At 50.1% G+C, this 17,485-nt stretch overlaps 1 protein-coding gene, 1 long non-coding RNA gene and 1 pseudogene across 12 annotated transcripts in view; 1 reads left to right on the top strand and 2 right to left on the bottom strand.

Moving 5' to 3' along the window:
* Positions 1 to 17,485, top strand: part of LOC109548049 (uncharacterized) — a 59,076-nt gene that overhangs the window by 34,635 nt on the left and 6,956 nt on the right. The window contains exons 2-3 of one of the 2 annotated variants that reach the window (XR_004523527.2): positions 11,704 to 11,903; positions 12,299 to 17,331. This is a non-coding gene — a long non-coding RNA (uncharacterized lncRNA). The remainder of the gene's footprint in view (positions 1 to 11,703; positions 11,904 to 12,298; positions 17,332 to 17,485) is intronic. The other variant, XR_004523528.2, reaches the window with a different exon arrangement.
* On the bottom strand, positions 1,532 to 11,719 carry LOC101333347 (small ribosomal subunit protein eS6-like; annotated as a pseudogene).
* ANKRD11 (ankyrin repeat domain containing 11) overlaps positions 12,837 to 17,485 on the bottom strand; it is a 171,489-nt gene continuing 166,840 nt past the window's right edge. For 7 of the 10 annotated variants that reach the window (XM_073795658.1, XM_073795657.1, XM_073795650.1 and 4 more), the window contains 4 exons: positions 17,386 to 17,484; positions 17,171 to 17,314; positions 15,769 to 15,861; positions 12,837 to 13,812 (listed from right to left, as the gene is read on the bottom strand). In XM_073795658.1, the coding sequence (XP_073651759.1) occupies positions 13,627 to 13,812; positions 15,769 to 15,861; positions 17,171 to 17,314; positions 17,386 to 17,484 (522 nt within the window). In that variant the 3' untranslated portion in view covers positions 12,837 to 13,626. Of the gene's footprint in view, positions 13,813 to 14,887; positions 15,594 to 15,768; positions 15,862 to 17,170; positions 17,315 to 17,385; position 17,485 lie in introns of those variants that run through there. The other 3 variants (XM_073795654.1, XM_073795653.1, XM_073795656.1) reach the window with 3 other exon arrangements.

Genomic DNA, 17,485 nt, shown 5'->3' with positions numbered 1-17,485 from the left:
TCAGTTGTTACTTCTCCTTTTTCATTTCTAATTCTATTGATTTGAGTCTTCTCCCTTTTTTTCTTGATGAGTCTGGCTAATGGTTTATCAATTTTGTTTATCTTCTCAAAGAACCAGCTTTTAGTTTTATTGATCTTTGCTATTGTTTCCTTCATTTCTTTTTCATTTATTTCTGATCTGATTTTTATGATTTCTTTCCTTCTGCTAACTTTGGGGTTTTTTTGTTCTTCTTTCTCTAGTTGCTTTAGGTGCAAGGTTAGGTTGTTTATTCAAGATGTTTCCTGTTTCTTAAGGTGGGCTTGTATTGCTATAAACTTCCCTCTTAGAACTGCTTTTGCTGCATCCCATAGATTTTGGGTTGTCGTGTCTCCATTGTCATTTGTTTCTAGGTATTTTTTAATTTCCTCTTTGATTTCTTCAGTGATCACTTCGTTATTAAGTAGTGTATTGTGTAGCCTCCATGTGTTTGTATTTTTTACAGATCTTTTCCTGTAATTGATATCTAGTCTCATAGCATTGTGGTCGGAAAAGATACTTGATACAATTTCAATTTTCTTAAATTTACCAAGGCTTGATTTGTGACCCAAGATATGGTCTATCCTGGAAAATGTTCCATGAGCATTTGAGAAAAATGTGTATTCTGTTGTTTTTGGATGGAGTGTCCTATAAATATCAATTAAGTCCATCTTGTTTAATGTATCATTTAAAGCTTGTGTTTCCTTATTTATTTTCATTTTGGATGATCTGTCCATTGGTGAAAGTGGGGTGTTAAAGTCCCCTACTATGATTGTGCTACTGTCGATTTCCCCTTTTATGGCTGTTAGTATTTGCCTTATGTATTGAGGTGCTCCTAGGTTGGGTGCATAAATATTTACAATTGTTATATCCTCTTCTTGGATCGATCCCTTGATCATTATGTAGTGTCCTTCTTTGTCTCTTTTAATAGTCCTTATTTTAAAGTCTATTTTGTCTGATATGAGAGTTGCTACTCCAGCTTTCTTTTGGTTTCCATTTGCATGGAATATCTTTTTCCATCCCCTTACTTTCAGTCTGTATGTGTCTCTAGGTCTGAAGTGGGTCTCTTGTAGACAGCATATATATGGGTCTTGTTTTTGTATCCATTCAGCCAATCTGTGTCTTTTGGTTGGAGCATTTAGTCCATTTACATTTAAGGTAATTATCGATATGTATGTTCCTATTCCCATTTTCTTAATTGTTTTGGGTTCGTTATTGTAGGTCTTTTCCTTCTCTTGTGTTTCTTGCCTAGAGAAGTTCCTTTAGCATTTGCTGTAAAGCTGGTTTGGTGGTGCTGAACTCTCTCAGCTTTTGTTTGTCTGTAAAGGTTTTAATTTCTCCATCAAATCTGAGTGAGATCCTTGCTGGGTAGAGTAATCTTGGTTGCAGGTTTTTCTCCTTCATCACTTTCAGTATGTCTTGCCACTCCCTTCTGGCTTGTAGGGTTTCTGCTGAGAGATCAGCTGTTAACCTTATGGGGATTCCCTTGTGTGTTATCTGTTGTTTTTCCCTTGCTGCTTTTAATATGTTTTCTTTGTATTTAATTTTTGACAGTTTGATTAATATGTGTCTTGGCGTATTTCTCCTTGGATTTATCCTGTATGGGACACTCTCTGCTTCCTGGACTTGATTAACTATTTCCTTTCCCATATTAGGGAAGTTTTCAACTGTAATCTCTTCAAATATTTTGTCAGTCCCTTTCTTTTTCTCTTCTTCTTCTGGAACCCCTACAATTCGAATGTTGGTGCGTTTAATGTTGTCCCAGAGGTCTCTGAGACTGTCCTCAGTTCTTTTCATTCTTTTTTCTTTATTCTGCTCTGCAGTAGTTATTTCCACTATTTTATCTTCCAGGTCACTTATCCGTTCTTCTGCCTCAGTTATTCTGCTATTGATCCCATCTAGAGTATTTTTCATTTCATTTATTGTGTTGTTCATCGTTGCTTGTTTCATCTTTAGTTCTTCTAGGTCCTTGTTAAATGTTTCTTGCATTTTGTCTGTTCTATTTCCAAGATTTTGGATCATCTTTACTACCATTATTCTGAATTCTTTTTCAGGTAGTCTGCCTATTTCCTCTTCATTTGTTTGGTTTGGTGGGTTTTATCTTGCTCCTTCATCTGCTGTGTGTTTTTCTGTCTTCTCATTTTGCTTATCTTACTGTGTTTGGGGTCTCCATTTTGCAGCCTGCAGGTTCGTAGTTCCTGTTGTTTTTGGTGTCTGCCCCTAGGGGCTAAGGTTGGTTCAGTGGGTTGTGTAGGCTTCCTGGTGGAGGGGACTAGTGCCTGTGTTCTGGTGGATGAGGCTGGATCTTGTCTCTCTGGTGGGCAGGTTCACGTCTGGTGGTGTGTTTTGGGGTGTCTGTGGCCTTATTATGATTTTAGGCAGCCTCTCTGCTAATGGGTGAGGTTGTGTTCCTGTCTTGCTAGTTGTTTGGCATAGGGTGTCCAGCACTGTAGCTTGCTGGTCGTTGAGTGAAGTTGGGTGCTGGCGTTGAGATGGAGATCTCTGGGAGATTTTCGCCGTTTGATATTATGTGGAGCTGGGAGGTCTCTTGTGGACCAGTGTCCTGAAGTTGGCTCTCCCACCTCAGAGGCACAGCACTGACTCCTGTGCAGCACCAAGAGCCTTTCATCCACACAGCTCAGAATAAAAGGGAGGAAAAGTAGAGAGAAAGAATTAGTAGAAGTAGAAAGAAAGGAAGGAAGGAAGGAAGGAAAGAAAAGAAGGAAAGAAGGAAAGAAAGAAAGGAGGGAGGGACGGATGGTGGGAGGAAGGAAGGAAGGAGGAAAGGAAGGAAAAAAGAAAGAAAGAAAGAAGGTAGAGTACAATAAAATAAAGTAAAATATAAAGTTATTAAATTAAAAAATAATTATTAAGAAAAAAAATTAAAAAAAAAAAACGGACGGCTAGAACCCTAGGACAAATGGTGGAAGCAAAGCTATACAGACAAGATCTCACACAGAAGCATACACATACACACTCACAAAAAGAGGAAAAGGGGAAAAAATCATAAATCTTGCTCTCGAAGTCCACCTCCTCGATTTGGGATGACTCGCTGTCTGTTCATGTATTCCACAGATGCAGGTACATGAAGTTGATTGTGGAGCTTTAATCCGCTGCTCCTGAGGCTGCTGGGAGGGATTTCCCTTTCTCTTCTTTGTTCTCACAGCTCCCAGGGGCTCAGCTTTGGATGGGGCCCCGCCTCTGCGTGTAGGTCGCCGGATGGCGTCTGTTCTTCGCTCAGACAGGACGGGGTTAAAGGAGCCGCTGTTTCCGGGGCTCTGGCTCACTCAGGCCGGGGGGAGGGAGGGGCACTGCGTGCGGGGCGGGCCTGCGGTGCCAGAGGCCGGCGTGACATTGCACCAGCCTGAGGCGCGCCATGCGTTCTCCCGGGGAAGTTGTCCCTGGATCCCGGGACCCTGGCAGTGGCGGGCTGCACAGGCTCCCCAGAAGGGGGGTGTGGAGAGTGACCTGTGCTCGCACACAGGCTTCTTGGTGGCGGCAGCAGCAGCCTTAGCGTCTCCCAACCGTCTCTGGGGTCCGCGCTGATAGCCGCGGCTCGTGCCCGTCTCTGGAGCTCCTTTAAGCAGCGCTCTGAATCCCTTCTCCTCGTGCACCAGGAAATAAAGAGGGAAGAAAGAGGGAAGAAAAAGTCTCTTGCCTCTTCGGCAGCTCCAGACTTTTCCCCGGACTCCCTCCCGGCTAGCTGTGGTGCACTAACCCCTTCAGGCTGTGTTCACACCGCCAACCCCAGTCCTCTCCCTGCGCCCCAACGGAAACCCGAGCCTCAGCTCCCAGCCCCGCCCGCCCCGGCGGGTGAGCAGACAAGCCTCTCGGGCTGGTGAGTGCCGGTCGGCACCGATCCTCTGTGCGGGAATCTCCCCGCTTTGCCCTCCGCACCCGTTGCTGTGCTCTCCTCCGCGGCTCCGAAGCTCCCCCCCTCCGCCTCCCGCAGTCTCCACCCGCGAAGGAGCTCCTAGTGTGTGGAAACCTTTCCTCCTTCACGGCTCCCTCCCACTGGTGCAGGTCCCATTCCTATTCTTCTGTCTCTGTGTTTTCTTTTTTCTTTTGCCCTACCCAGGTACGTGGGGAGTTTCTTGCCTTTTGGGCGGTCTGAGGTCTTCTGCCAGCGTTCAGTAGGTGTTCCGTAGGAGTTGTTCCACGTGTAGATGTATTTCTGGTGTATCTGTGAGGAGGAAGGTGATCTCCACGTCTTACTCTTCCGCCATCTTCCCCTCCTTCCCTGAATCTTGTTAAATGCTTTTATCGGCGTCTGTCGAGATGATCATGTGGTTTTTGCTTATGTGGTGTATCGCAGTGATTTCCATGCGTTGAACCATCCTTGTGAACTTGCGATGAATCCCACTTGGTCGTGGTGTGTGATCTTTTTTATGTGTTGTTGGATTCGGTTTGCTAATATTTTGAGAATTTTTGCATCTATATTCTTCAGAGATACTGGCCTGTAACTTTCCTTTTTGGTGGTGTCTTTGTCTGGTTTTGTTATCAGGGTGATGGTGGCTTCATAGCATGTCTTTGGGAGTGTTCCCTCCTCTTCCATTTTTTTGGCAAGAGTTTTGGAAGGATCGGTATAAGTTCTTTTCTGTATGTTTGGTAGAATTCACCTGTGAGGCCATCTGGTCCTGGACTCGTGTTTGTAGGGAGTTTTTTTAAAATACAGATTCTATTTCACTTCTAGTGATCAGTCTGTTCAAATTATCTATTTCTTCCTGCTACAGTTTTGGTGGGCTGTATGTTTCTAGGAACTTGTCAGTTTCTTCTAGGCTGTTGAATTTGTTGGCATACCCTTGTTCATAGTAGTTTCCCTTAAGGTTTTTTATCTTTCTGTGGCATCAGTTGTTATGTTTCCTTTTTCATTTCTTATTTTATTTGGGTTCTCTCTCTTTTCTTTTTGGGGAGCCTGGCCAGAGGTTTGTCCATCGTGTTTATCCTTCCAAAGAACCAACTCTTAGTTTTATTGATTTATTTCTATTTTTTTAATCTGTTTTATTTCTTTCTTCTCTGATCTTTACTGTTTCCTTCCTTCTGCTGAATTTTGCTTGTTCTTCTTTTCCTAATTCTTTTAAGTGGTAGGTTAGGTTGTTTGAGGTTTTTCTTGTTGTTAGAGGAAGGCCTGTACTGTTATGAACTTCCCTGTAACAGCTGCTTTTGCTGCATCCCATAGCTTTGGACTGTTCTGTTTTCTTTTCCTTTTTTTTTTTTTATTTTTGTATGGTTGTATTTTCATTTTTTCAAGGTATTTTTAAATTTCCTCTTTGATTTCATCATTAATTAACCCATTGGTTTTTGAGTAGCATGTTATCGTTTTTTTCCCATTTCTTTTTCTTTCTAATGTCTGATCTTATTTGTTAGAACATCTCATTTTTTTAAAACTTTGGTTAGTTTCATGTTAGATAATGAATATTTTCTCAGCTTTATTTCTTGCTTTCAATTTTTATTTTATTTATTTGGTTAGTTTCATGTTAGATGATGAATATTTTCTCAGCTTTATTTCTTGCTTTCAATTTTTATTTTATTTATTTGGCTGCATCGGGTCTTGGTTGTGGCATGCGAGATCCTTGTTGCAGCGCACGGGCTTCTCTCTAGTGGCACGTGGGCTCTCTAGTCGTGGCACGTGGGCTCTCTAGTCGTGGCGCATGGGCTCCAGAACGCGCAGGCTCAGTAGCTGTGGTGTGTGCGCTCTCTAGTTGTGGTGCACGGGCTCCAGAGCACGTGGGCTTAATAGTTGTGGCGTGTAGGCTTAGTTGCTCTGTGGCATGTGGGATCTTAGTTCCCCGACCAGAGATTGAACCCACATCCCCTGCATTGGAAGGCGGATTCTTTACCACTGTGCCACCAGTGAACTCCTAGAACAAATCATTTTTTTAAAAAATTTATTTATTTACTTTATTTTTGGCTGTGTTGGGTCTTCATTGCTGTGCACAGGCTTTCTCTAGTTGTGACAAGCAGGGGCTACTCTTTGTTGCAGTGCGCAAGCTTCTCATTGCAGGGGCTTCTCTTGTTGCAGAGCACAGGCTCTAGGCATGCGGGCTTCAGTAGTTATGGCACGTGGGCTCAGTAGTTGTGGCTCGTGGGCTCTAGAGCACAGGCTCAGTAGTTGTGGCACACGGGCTTAGTTGCTCCGCGGCATGTGGGATGTTCCTGGACCAGGGCTCAAACCCATGTCCCTTGCATTGGCAGGCAGATTCTTAACCACTGCACCAGCAGGGAAGCCCGAACATCTCATTTTTGACTGGACTCAGAGGTAGAAGCTCTGAGAGAGGACAGCCTCCATCTCTTGACAATCTGTTCCCGGCATTTTTCTTTGGCCTTCTTCATTCTCTTGGCAAAGAGTTTAGCATATTCTGCACTCTCTGCCTTAGTTTTCCTAGAATGCTGTTTCTTCAGAGCAATACACCGACATTTGTGTTGCAGAACACATGGAGTAAAAAGACACTGAATCTTGTGTGCTTTGGTCCTAGATTTCTTACCTTTGTTTAGGGGTTTCTCACAACATACTGGTGGACATCATCTTTGGAGAGACTGAAAAGTTTGTGGATTCTGCTAGCTTTTTTAATTTATTGATTGATTTTTTATTTTTTGGCTGTCTTGGGTCTTCGTTGCTGCACGTCGGCTTTCTCTAGTTGTGGCGAGTGGGGGCTACTCTTTGTTGTGGTGCGTGGGCTTCTCATTGAGGTGGCTTCTCTTGTTGTGGAGCACGGGGTCTAGGTGTGTGGGCTTCAGTAGTTGCAGCACGTGGGCTCAGTAGTTGTGGCTCATGGGCTCTAGGCACGTGGGCTTCAGTAGTTGCGGCACGTGGGCTCAGTAGTTGTGGCTCGGGGGCTTAGTTGCTCCGAGGCATGTGGGATCTTCCTGGCCCAGGGCTCGAACCTGTGTCCCAAGTGTTGGCAGGCGGCTTCTTTTTTTTTTTGTGGTACGCGGGCCTCTCACTGTTGTGGCCTCTTCCATTGTGGAGCACAGGCTCCGGATGTGCAGGCTCAGCGGCCATGGCTCATGGGCCCAGCCGCTCTGCGGCATGTGGGATCCTCCCAGACTGGGGCATGAACCCGCATCCCCTGCATCGGCAGGCAGATTCCCAACCACTGCGCCACCAGGGAAGCCCCAGGCAGGCGGATTCTTAACCACTGAGCCACCAGGGAAGTCCCTCTGCTTGCTCTTTGGGGTCCCAGGCGATGAGGCACAGTAGTATCGGTGAGTCTGGTAATATTTTTCTCCCTTTTTCTTATGAAGACCAAATTGAGACCACTCAGATTGGCATCCACAGTGCAACCCCAGATTTGTGAATTCTTTCTCCAGTTCTCCAGTTCTCCTTGGTCTGTAACAGGAATGTCCCTTATTCAGTAGCAGGTGTACGCAGCCATGGGTTAAGACACCCTGCTTTATGGGGAAACCCTGTTTGTCATTCCCACCACTGATTCGGACCACATAACCCTTCCATTCTTCACCCAGAGTGTCAGCAGCCACTTCTCTGGCCATAGGATTCTCATAAAAGGTACGAAGTTTTCATTCATCATCCACTTCAGTGAGTTTCTGGCAGCCAGTGGCCAGGAAGGAAATCTTCAGCTTCATCCTTAAGTGGCCGGCTGCACCCAAGGCACCACGTGAAAGAGCTCATTTCTTCTTCTGTGGTTAATCGCTAGTTGCATGCCATTGTGGTCAGAGAAGATGCTTGATAGAATTTCTATACTCTGAAATTTGTTGAAGCTTATCTTGTGCCCTCGTATGTGGTCGGTCCTGTATAACGTTCCATGTGCCCTGAAAGGAATGTGTATTCTGGTTGTTTTGGGTGTAATGTCAGTTAAGTCTTACTGTTCTGTTGTATCATTGGGGATCTCTCTTGCCTCACTGATTCTCTGTCTAGAGGCCCTGAGTGGGGCCTCAATACTATTATTGTATCCCTGTCAGTTTCTGTCCTTATGTCTGAAATTTGTTTTGCGTGTTTGAGTGCTCCTATATAAGGAGCATATATGTTGACGAGTGTAATATCCTCTCCTTGTGTTCATCCTTTACTAGTATATAGCATCCTTCTTTATCTTTCTTCATGGCTTTTGTTTTGAAGTCTATTTTGTCTGATATGAGTATTGCGACCCCCACTTTCTTGTCATTTGTTTTCATGAAATATCTTTTTCCATCCCCTTACTTTCAATCTGTGTGTGTCCTTTGCCCTAAAGTGGGTCTCCTGTAGGCAGCATATTGTAGGCTCTTTTTTTTTTTTTAATCCAATCTGCCACTCTGTGTCTTTTGATTGGAGCTTTTAGTCCATTGACATTTTAAGGTAATTATTGACAAGTTTTTGTTTCTCCTTTTGTGGTTTGATGGGTTTTTTTGGCCGTGCCATGTGGCTTGAGGGATGTTAGTTCCCCTACCAGGGACTGAACCCGGGCCCTTGGCAGTGAGAGCTCGGAGTCCTAAGGCACTGGACTGCCAGGGAATTCCCCGATGATTTTCTCTTGAATTATACTTACGTCCTCTTCTTTTTGGTTTTTGTGAGTCTATTGTATGTTTTTGATTTGTGGTTGCCCTGGTTTTCAAGTATGTTAACCCCTTCCTATATCTGCTTGCCCTAGACTGGTAGTCATATAGGCTCAAACACATTCTAGGAAATGAAAAAAAGTCTACATTTTCTTACTCTCCTCCCCCCACATTTTATGATTTTGACGTCCCTTTTTACATCTTCATGTTCATCCTTTTGCTGTTCATTCTGGTTATCATTCAGTTTCACAGAAATTTTTTGATTTTTAAAAAATGTGTGTACTGGCTTATTTAAGTGATTTATTTTCCAATTGTGATTTTTCTCTTTCCTGTAGATTCTTAGTTCTGTTCTATTTAGAGAAGACCTTTCAGTATTTCCTTTAGGATAGGTTTAGTATTGCTGTATTCTTTTAGTTTTTGCTTGTCTGAGAAATTCTTTCTCTCTCCTTTATTCTAAATGATAATCTTGCTGGGTAGAATGTCCTAGGTTGCCGATTTTTCCCTTCCAGGACTTTGACTGTCTTGCCACTCCCTTCTGGCCCGCAGCGTTTCCGTAGAGAAATCAGCTGATAGCCTCCTGGGGGTTCCCTTGTCACTAACTCTTTGTTTTTCTCTTGCTGCCTTTAGAATCCTCTCTTAATCTTTAACTTTTGCCATTTTTTTTTGAAGATGTTGGGGGTAGGAGTTTATTAATTAATTTATTTTTGCTGTTGGGTCTTCGTTTCTGTGCGAGGGCTTTCTCTCTAGTTGTGGTAAGCAGGGGCCACTCTTCATCGCGGTGCATGGGCTCACTATCGCGGCCTCTTGTTGCGAAGCACAGGCTCCAGACGCGCAGGCTGAGTTGTGGCTCATGGGCCCAGCTGCTCCGCGGCATGTGGAATCCTCCCAGACCAGGGCTCGAACCCATGTCCGCTGCATTGGCAGGCGGATTCTCAACCACTGCGCCACCAGGGCAGCCCACCTTCTGCCATTTTTACTGCAGTGTGTCTTGCTGTAGGTCTGTGTGGCTTTCCCTGCTTTGGGACCCCCTGTGCTTCCTCTACCTGGATATGTCTCCTTCTTTACATTTGGAAAGTTTTCAGCCGTCATTTCTTCAGATACATTTGTGGTGCCCTTTTCTCTTTCTTTCCATTCTGGAATCCCTATTATGTGTCGATTGGCACACTTTATATTCTCCCATAGGCCTCTTATATTGCTTTTTTTTTTCATTTGGCTTTCTGCTTTTCTGATTGGGTCATTTCCTCATTTCCATTGGTCTACCTTCACTTATTCATTCTTCTGCATTATTAATTCTGCTGTTCATTGCCTTTAGCTCAGCTTTTGTCTCTGCTAATGAGTTTTCTAATTTTTTTGGGTACCCTTCAGAGTTTGTTTCTTTTTTATAGTATTCTGCATTTCTGTCGATAGCCTTTCTTTTTTTTAAAAAAATGTATTTATTTATTTATGGCTACATTGGGTCTTTGTTGCTGCGCGCGGGCTTTCTCTAGTTGCGGCGAGCGAGGGCTACTGTTCATTGCGGTGTGCAGGCTCCTCATTGCGGTGGCTTCTCTTGTTGCAGAGCATGGGCTCTAGGCACGTGGGCTTCAGTAGTTGTGGTGCATGGGCTTCAGCAGTTGTGGCTTGCGGGCTCTAGAGCGCAGGCTCAGTAGCTGTGGCCCACGGGCTTGGGTGCTCCGTGGCATGTGGGATCTTCCCGGACCAGGGCTTGAACCTGTGTCCCCTGCATTGGCAGGCGGATTCTTAACCACTGCGCCACCAGGGAAGTCCCCGATAGCCTTTCTTAATTCCTTACTTTCCTTTTTGAACTCAGTGTCTGTTGGAGCGAGGCGGTCTGTGTTGTTTCTTGCAGCAGAATTCTCTTGGTCTTTTAACTGGAGTGGTTCCTCTTCTTATTTCTCTTACTCTGTGCGTTTAGGAGAAACAATTGTCAGCTGTGGTTTTGGAGGGCTGTTGACACGTGGGGGCATCCCTGTGTAGCTCTCGTGGGTTTAATATATTTGGTACCAGGGCTGCTCTTGGTATGGACGCCTGTCGGCTCTTTCCTCAGTGTGTGCTGGTGGTTAATCCCCTTGCTAGGGGTGTGCAGATGTGGCGGCTGGTGGCCAGTCCTGGGTTTCTCGACAGTGGTGGCAGCCTAGGCACACCCCGGGAGTATGCGACGGGAGTGGAGGTGGCTCACGACGCCTCCTGGAGCCCGTGCAGTTGGCGATCACACACGCAGGGGAAAAGGCTATGATTGCAGGTCCCGCTTCCCCTCTCAGGCACCCCCCAAACAATGGTGCCCGGCCTCCAAGGCAACCCAGGCTTCCTCTGTGTACACCCTCAGTTGCAGTTGCACCAGATTGCAGCCCTACCACCCAGGCTGTCTCCACACAATCACCCCAAGTTTTCTCCCCAGGTCTGACCTCCGAGGCCTGAATTTCAGCACCCATTCCACCCCCCGCCCAGGTGACCACCGTTGTATTTTCTGTCTCTCTGATTTTGACTACTCACAGTACCTCCTATAAGTGGAATTGTACAGTATTTGTCTTATTTCATTTAGCATAACGTCCTTACGGCTCATCCATGCTCTAGCATCTGTCAGTATGTATCAGGTATATACGCCACCTTTTCTTTATCCATTCATCTGTCAGTGGATAGCTGGGTTTGTTCCATGTTGTAGCCGTTGTGAATAGTGCTGTGATGAACGTGGGCCGTACAAGTATGTCTCTGAGACCCTGGTTTCAGTTCCTTTGGGTATGTACCCAGAAGGGGGATTGCCAGATCCCATGGTAAGTATACTTGATGAACCTCCATACTGTTCTCCATAGTGGCTGTACCATTGTACGTTCCCACCAGCAGTGCACGGGGGTTCCAAATTCTCCACACCCTCCCCAGGTGCTTGTTGTTTTCTGTTGGTGGTGTTGTTAGTAGCCATCCTAATGAGTGTCGGGGTATCTCATTGTGGTTCTCATCTGCATTTCCCTAGTGATTAGTGATGTTGAGCATTTGTTCATGAGCTTATTGACCACTTGTGTATCTTCCGTGGGGAAAGGACTATTCAAGTCCTTTGCCCATTTTTGAAATTTTTTTTTTTTTTTTGCAGTTGAGTTTTACGGGTTCTCTCTTTATATCCTGGATACTAATCCCTTTTTGTTCTCTGGGGCCCACCACTGCACAGCCATGTGACGAGAACATCTGTGCCGTTGTCTCTCATGGCAGGAAGTCCCACGCAGAGCCAGGAAAGGGACGTCATGATGTCACAATGTCATTGTGGTGTAGACGTGCCAGAGCATGGGGTACACCTCCAGACGCGCTTGCTGCAGCAGGACCAGCACCTACAACGGGCGGGACCTCTCTGAGTGCAGGGTCTCTGCGGGGTGGCCTGAAGTTGCTGACGCCAGGATGTGCCCGATGAACAGGTGCGACCGAATTCATGCTGTTTAGAAAGACGCTGGGCAGTGCAGGCTCTGGCCCCGCCCCAGGGTCACTCGAGGTGGGACCGGCCGGGGCGGTGGGGGGCAGGGATTCGCACAAAGGGGAATGCAGAGTCGGGGCGTCTCTGAGGCAGAAACCGAGAGCTTGGGTCGGGCCAGGCAGCCCAGAAAGAGGAAACCACCTCCAGCTGGTCTGGGGCACCGTCAAGGCTGCTCTGTGAGGCATGCTGCTGGCACAGGGCTGGGTTCTCACTCCCAAGTGGGGTCACGTCTGCAGCTCCCGCCTGTGCCAGGTACAGGAAGCACGGGGGAGGGAGCGAGGTGCCCGAGGACTCCAGCAAGGGCTAGGGCCACCCCTGACCCCCTGCCTGGCCCTGCAGCCTCCACCCCTTGCCCTCCAGCTCGAGCCAGCCGTTGGACGGGAATTGTGGATGGAGCAGGCAGGACGGATGCCTCTGCTCAGAAGGGGCCCCTGGCCTGGCCCTGTGCGCACCCCCCTCAGAGAAGAGCACAGACCCCAGGTCACGCTGGGCTCAGATCTCCGACTCCTGCCCCGCGAGCCGGTTTTCAGGCGGAACACACATTCCGGGTGGGGACTCCCACGTGGCAGCCCCACGGGGAGTCGGGAGACAGTGGTCCCTCCGTAGCCGTGCCACCCAGGGGACCTGCTGCCCCAGCACATGCCCCGCCCGTCTCCTGCCCGCTCTGATGGGCCCTGGGAAAGAGCCTCTGGGTAACCCGTGCTGTCCCGGCCAGCAGCCCCAGTCGTCCGTTGAGTGGAGGGCAGGAAAGCCGGGGGTGAGTATATTTGTTTCAAAATTATAAGCTACTCATTTGGTAGGAAAAAAAGTGGAAGACAGTGGGATTTCCAGGGCGGGAACCCTCCCCTCACAGCCACGTCCACCCTCCTGAGGGGGCTGTCGTGTACAAAGAGCATTTAATTAATTTATTTATTTCTTTACACATAACTGAAGTGATGTTACAGTACATAAGTTATTTACAACTGTGCAGTAATGTGTTGCAAAATAAATTATCTAGAAGGCAGCAAAAGTACATTGTGAACGTGTATAAAACTGTACAGCGTTTACGGGTACACTTTTTATATGATTATTGGCTCTGTAGTGTTTCAAGTTATGTTCTCAGAAAGAGAAACAAAATGCCCAAGATTAAAGGAAAAAATATACAAACCACGTGGATTTGACTCCATTAAAAACACAACCCGGAGTCCTGCCTGCGTGTCCCTGTGAGGCGGGCGGGCGGCGCAGCCAGGCCCTCACCCGGCCCAGCGTCCCAGCCCAGATCTCGGGCTGGCACCGTCGGCAGCTTCGTGGCGACAGGACGGCTGCCGGCCCGAAGCTCTCCCCACCCTCTGACCCGGAGGCCGCTGTTGGTGAGGGGTGGACGCCTTAACTTTTATTCTCTTTAGTCGATCAGAAATGAAACAAGGAATTTAAAAAAACGCTCTCCATCCTGCAGCTCCTGAGATGCCTGTGCAGCCGCCGGAAAAGAGCCTGAGGCTGCCGTGTCCGTGCCCGCGTCCCCGGCTCTGCGTCCTCCCGCGGCGGCGGGTGTGAGAGAGCCGCGCGCCAGAGGCCCAGCGCGGGCTTCTCCCTGGATGTCCCCACCGGGGACGTGGTCTCCTTCCACCGCCCGGACTCGGCGGCGGACTGGGGGGCTCGCCTGTGACCCGGGCAGCTGTCCCACCGCGTCAGGCCGGAAGGAGCACGAAGTCGTCGTTGACGTCGACCATGGGCACGTAGAAGGACGGCACCTCGTTCACACACAGGGACTTGTGCCCGGCGGGGTCCAGCTCCTGCACCTTCAGCTGCCACTCCATCCTCTGCACAGCGTTGAGGGCCGCGGCCTCGTGCTGCTGCCGCATCAGGAGACACGTCTACGCGGGAAACGCAGCAGGTGAGGGGAGGGGAGGCAAGACCCCGGCCGCCCCCCGCACCCATTCCCCCTGCCGCAGCGCCTCCCGGGAGGTCGGGGCGGGGGACCCTTTCGCGCTCTGGCCTCAGGACGACCTCTTGCGTCTGGGTCTCGTCCTGCGCGGTGAGTGGCCTTGCTGACCACACGGGGGTCTGTCCATCATCCCTGCTCTGTGCCCCCACCCTGGGGGTTTCAGCACAGCCTCTAGTCAGAACTCATAATAGCTTTGCTCTTCTGTTTTCATTTTCCATTTATCTTATTTATGGTTGGTGACATTGGCTTCATTTGCACTCACAGTGGAAATTACGCCTTTTAGAAATGCACTTAGTTTTTAAAAATTAATGTTCACGTGTTTACTCTTAAGCGGGTACTAAGTAAGGTAAACAGTTATACTACTACAGGCGTGCTCTGTATTTCATGCTGAGAAGGGAGAATGTTGAAACTGAAATAATGACGGTACCTGGGTTACCAACAGCACGTGGGGGGGGGCGGCGTTTGGGGTACAAGGCAGGTGACACAGAGCACAGCGGGCGAAAAGACCGGCCTTCATGTGGACAGAGTTAACGGCGTGACAGTGTGCAGGAAGATCATCTTATTTTCTTCGACGTGCACACAAGCATGTAGGGCCAGGTATCACAATTTCCGATTTGCTTAAAATAGTTCAGTTAAAAAAAGTGTTCTGGAAACAAGCCCCACAGGCCCCAGCGGCCAGCCGTGTCCTCCTCGGCACGCCTGGGCCGCTTGTCATCCTCAGGGAGGCTTGAACAAAGGCGTGGCAGCTCAGACACCCTCAGGAGTCCAGCTGCTTTCATCTAATTTAGAGCGTTCTTGACTAGAATTGTACGTACCCCTGAGTTTTCAGTTACTAAAATGAAATTGTTTGTTGGGCTAAACCCCTGAAACATGACCAGCATGTCCGGAGAGTTGTCCCAGGGCTGCAGGAACTGAGGGTGGGCAGCCTGTCTCCTGAATAGGACCTCGTCCACCCTGTGCTCTGAGACTTCGTGCCCCTGCGCTCTCCGTGCTTCACCAATTCCTTTTTCTATTTTTCTTATTGGTTTGTAAGTTCTTGGCACATTAAGGAAATGAGACTTAACGTTGTCTTTGTAATGTACCAAATCTAACTTTACTTCGGTCAGAAATTTTTTCTCTCTTGTAAGTTTCCCGTGCAGCTCCCTTCAGGCTGGCTGGTGGTGGGAGGAGTGACCGTGGGACCCCCGAACGGTCACCTTTGCAGCTTGTTAGAAACACGGCCTGGACCCGGCCTCAGCTGGGCCTGAACGCCCTGTAGGCTGGTTCCTCTCTGCTCTGGCCTCTGGCCTCCTGGCCGCCCCTCTGGGTGCGCTGCCGCAGTGCCGGAGGCAGGGTCACTGAGGCAAGGGGTGAGGCTGGCAGCCCAGCGTGGGAGCCTGGGTCACGCCTCCATCAGCTCCACGCAGCAGGCCCTGCCTCCTGGGGCTTCCCGGTGGTGCCGGCTTCTAGGTGTTAATTCTGTAACGGGCACGTCACTGCCGGTCAGTGTTCACGGGGGACCCCGGGTGCAACCCTCGCACCTGCAGACAAGGACTTGCTTCTTACTTGCTAATCTCTCTCTATCTCCCCCCCATCCTCTGCCCGCTGCACTGGTCAGCACAGCCAGGGGCAGGGGTGATGGGTGGATGCTGTGACCTTTGAGGAGGGCTCAAGGTGGGGTCCCACAGAGGTCTGACCGCCAGCTGGTGACAGGAGCTGCTCCCCGCACACCTGGACAGGAGGGAAGACACTCTAAGAGGCAACATGGGGGCGGGGAGGCCTCAGCTCCCTCACTGCCAGCTGGGCTCAGAGCGAGTCTGAAGCTGCCTCTTCCGAACACGGCCCTGCCGCCCCCGCCCAGAAGAGCCCTGGCCCCGCCGCCGCCGCCGCCGCCGCAGGGGCTCACCTTCATGCGGTCATACTTGTCGTCCACGTCCTGCAGCCAGGAGATGAACTGGCGGGCGTTGAACCGGTCCCGCACTGACTTGTTCTCATCACCCTGGCGGGAGAGTGAAGCACGTGTGGGCGTCCGGGAGGGGTGGGCCTGGCACGCCAAGCCCCGGGTCCCCCAGTCAAGGGCTCCCTCCCCCACCAGCTCTCCACGCCGTCCGTGGGGGGAGCTGCCCTGTGGTGACTCGGGACCCCGGCGGCGCCTTCAGGCTCCCCTCCGTCTCCTGGGGAGGCCCCAGGGCGAGCCGGCGAGGGTAAAAAGCGGCAGTGACTTTTCCTTTGACAGAACGTCTGCGAGGCCTGGGGTGGCTGCAGGCCGCCCACGGTGGACTGTGGTTTACAGGCAGGGCAGCCTCGGGAGCAGTAGGTCCCCACAGGCTCTTGCCGGCTGGGTTTGCAGGGCCTCCCGGGTCTCGGGGCAGGAAAGTCTCCCTCTCGCCCAGCCACACGCAACCACCTGCCTGGGGAAAGCCCAGGCCCCCACTACAAAGGGGCTTGAGGGGAGGAGGCTGCAGCCTGAGAGTCCTGTCTGTCTCCGTGACATTCAGAGGAAACCCAGCAATCCCTTGAAGGTGAGCAGATTCTTTTTTCTTTCAGATGCAAAAATCAAAAAAAGCAAAGCTTCCACCCAATCCCTAAAATACTTTGTGGACAAATGTTTTTACTTCAGGGAAAATTCGTTGCTGTGCGTAGTACGTTCAAGTAGAAACTTAAAGAGGTATCCTTAAAGGTTACGTGTGAGGACTCTTTAACGCACTAGAAAGAAATCAGGTTTAACTGAACCACCGTACGTCACCATGCGGCCAACTTGGGAATGCTGCTCAGACACCCAGGGGTCATGTGACCCACCTGTGGGCCTGGGGTCACTAGGGGCCTCCGTCAGGAGGGAACTCGGCACCGAGGCCTGGCCCAGAATGGCGCGCTCTGGGCTGAGAGTCGCAGTGGCTGCGGGGAGGACGGGAATCGACTTGCTTTCTGCACATTTTAGATCTCCCGGGTGTCAGCCGACGGGTGGGGCCCTCAGGAGCACAGGTGCCACAGGGACGGCGCTCAGCTGGGGAAGGGTGTGACCTCATGGGACAAACACAGCCCTGGGGGCAGAAGGAGGCGGGCTGGACTCTGGTGGACAGACGAGGCACACCGTGTGTCCAATTGCTGGGCGCGCCCTGGGCCTGCGTGCCCATGGCGGGCAGCAGCCCTGTGGTCCCCAGCGTGACAGCCTCTCTGGGGCCTTCGGTGAGGAAGCCCTGGTGCAGCAGCTCCAGCCGCTGCGCGGGCAGACCGCACGTGAGTCTCCAGGGGCCCGTGACCCCAGCGCCGCCCCAGCCCCCCGCAGGCCCTCTCACCCGGACGCCCACCTGGCTCTCGAGCGGCATGTTGTACACCTCCGAGTCCAGCAGCATGGTGCAGGCGCTGAACGGCACCGCCTGGTTCGCGATGGTCCTCGCCGCCCGGCAGTGAACCCGCAGGATCTCCTGTTCGCAGGAGACGATCAGCTTCTCCTGGAAGAGAGGGGCTGGTGAGCTGAGCGCCACCCGGGCCGGGCGCCCTGGGCCCGCGGCTGCCCGCTTACCCGCTCGATGCTGTGCTGCAGGCGCAGCTTCCCACGCACGGCCTCCTGCTGCTTGAACAGCTCCTTCAGGGGCTCCGCCAGGGAGGGAGGGGGCGCGATC

The sequence above is a fragment of the Tursiops truncatus genome, chromosome 19 (genome assembly GCF_011762595.2).
Source record: "Tursiops truncatus isolate mTurTru1 chromosome 19, mTurTru1.mat.Y, whole genome shotgun sequence".
In the NCBI taxonomy this organism is placed as follows: Eukaryota; Metazoa; Chordata; class Mammalia; order Artiodactyla; family Delphinidae; genus Tursiops; species Tursiops truncatus.
Note: the sequence above shows the minus strand (reverse complement) of the source record. Positions and strands in the feature narration are given on the sequence as shown.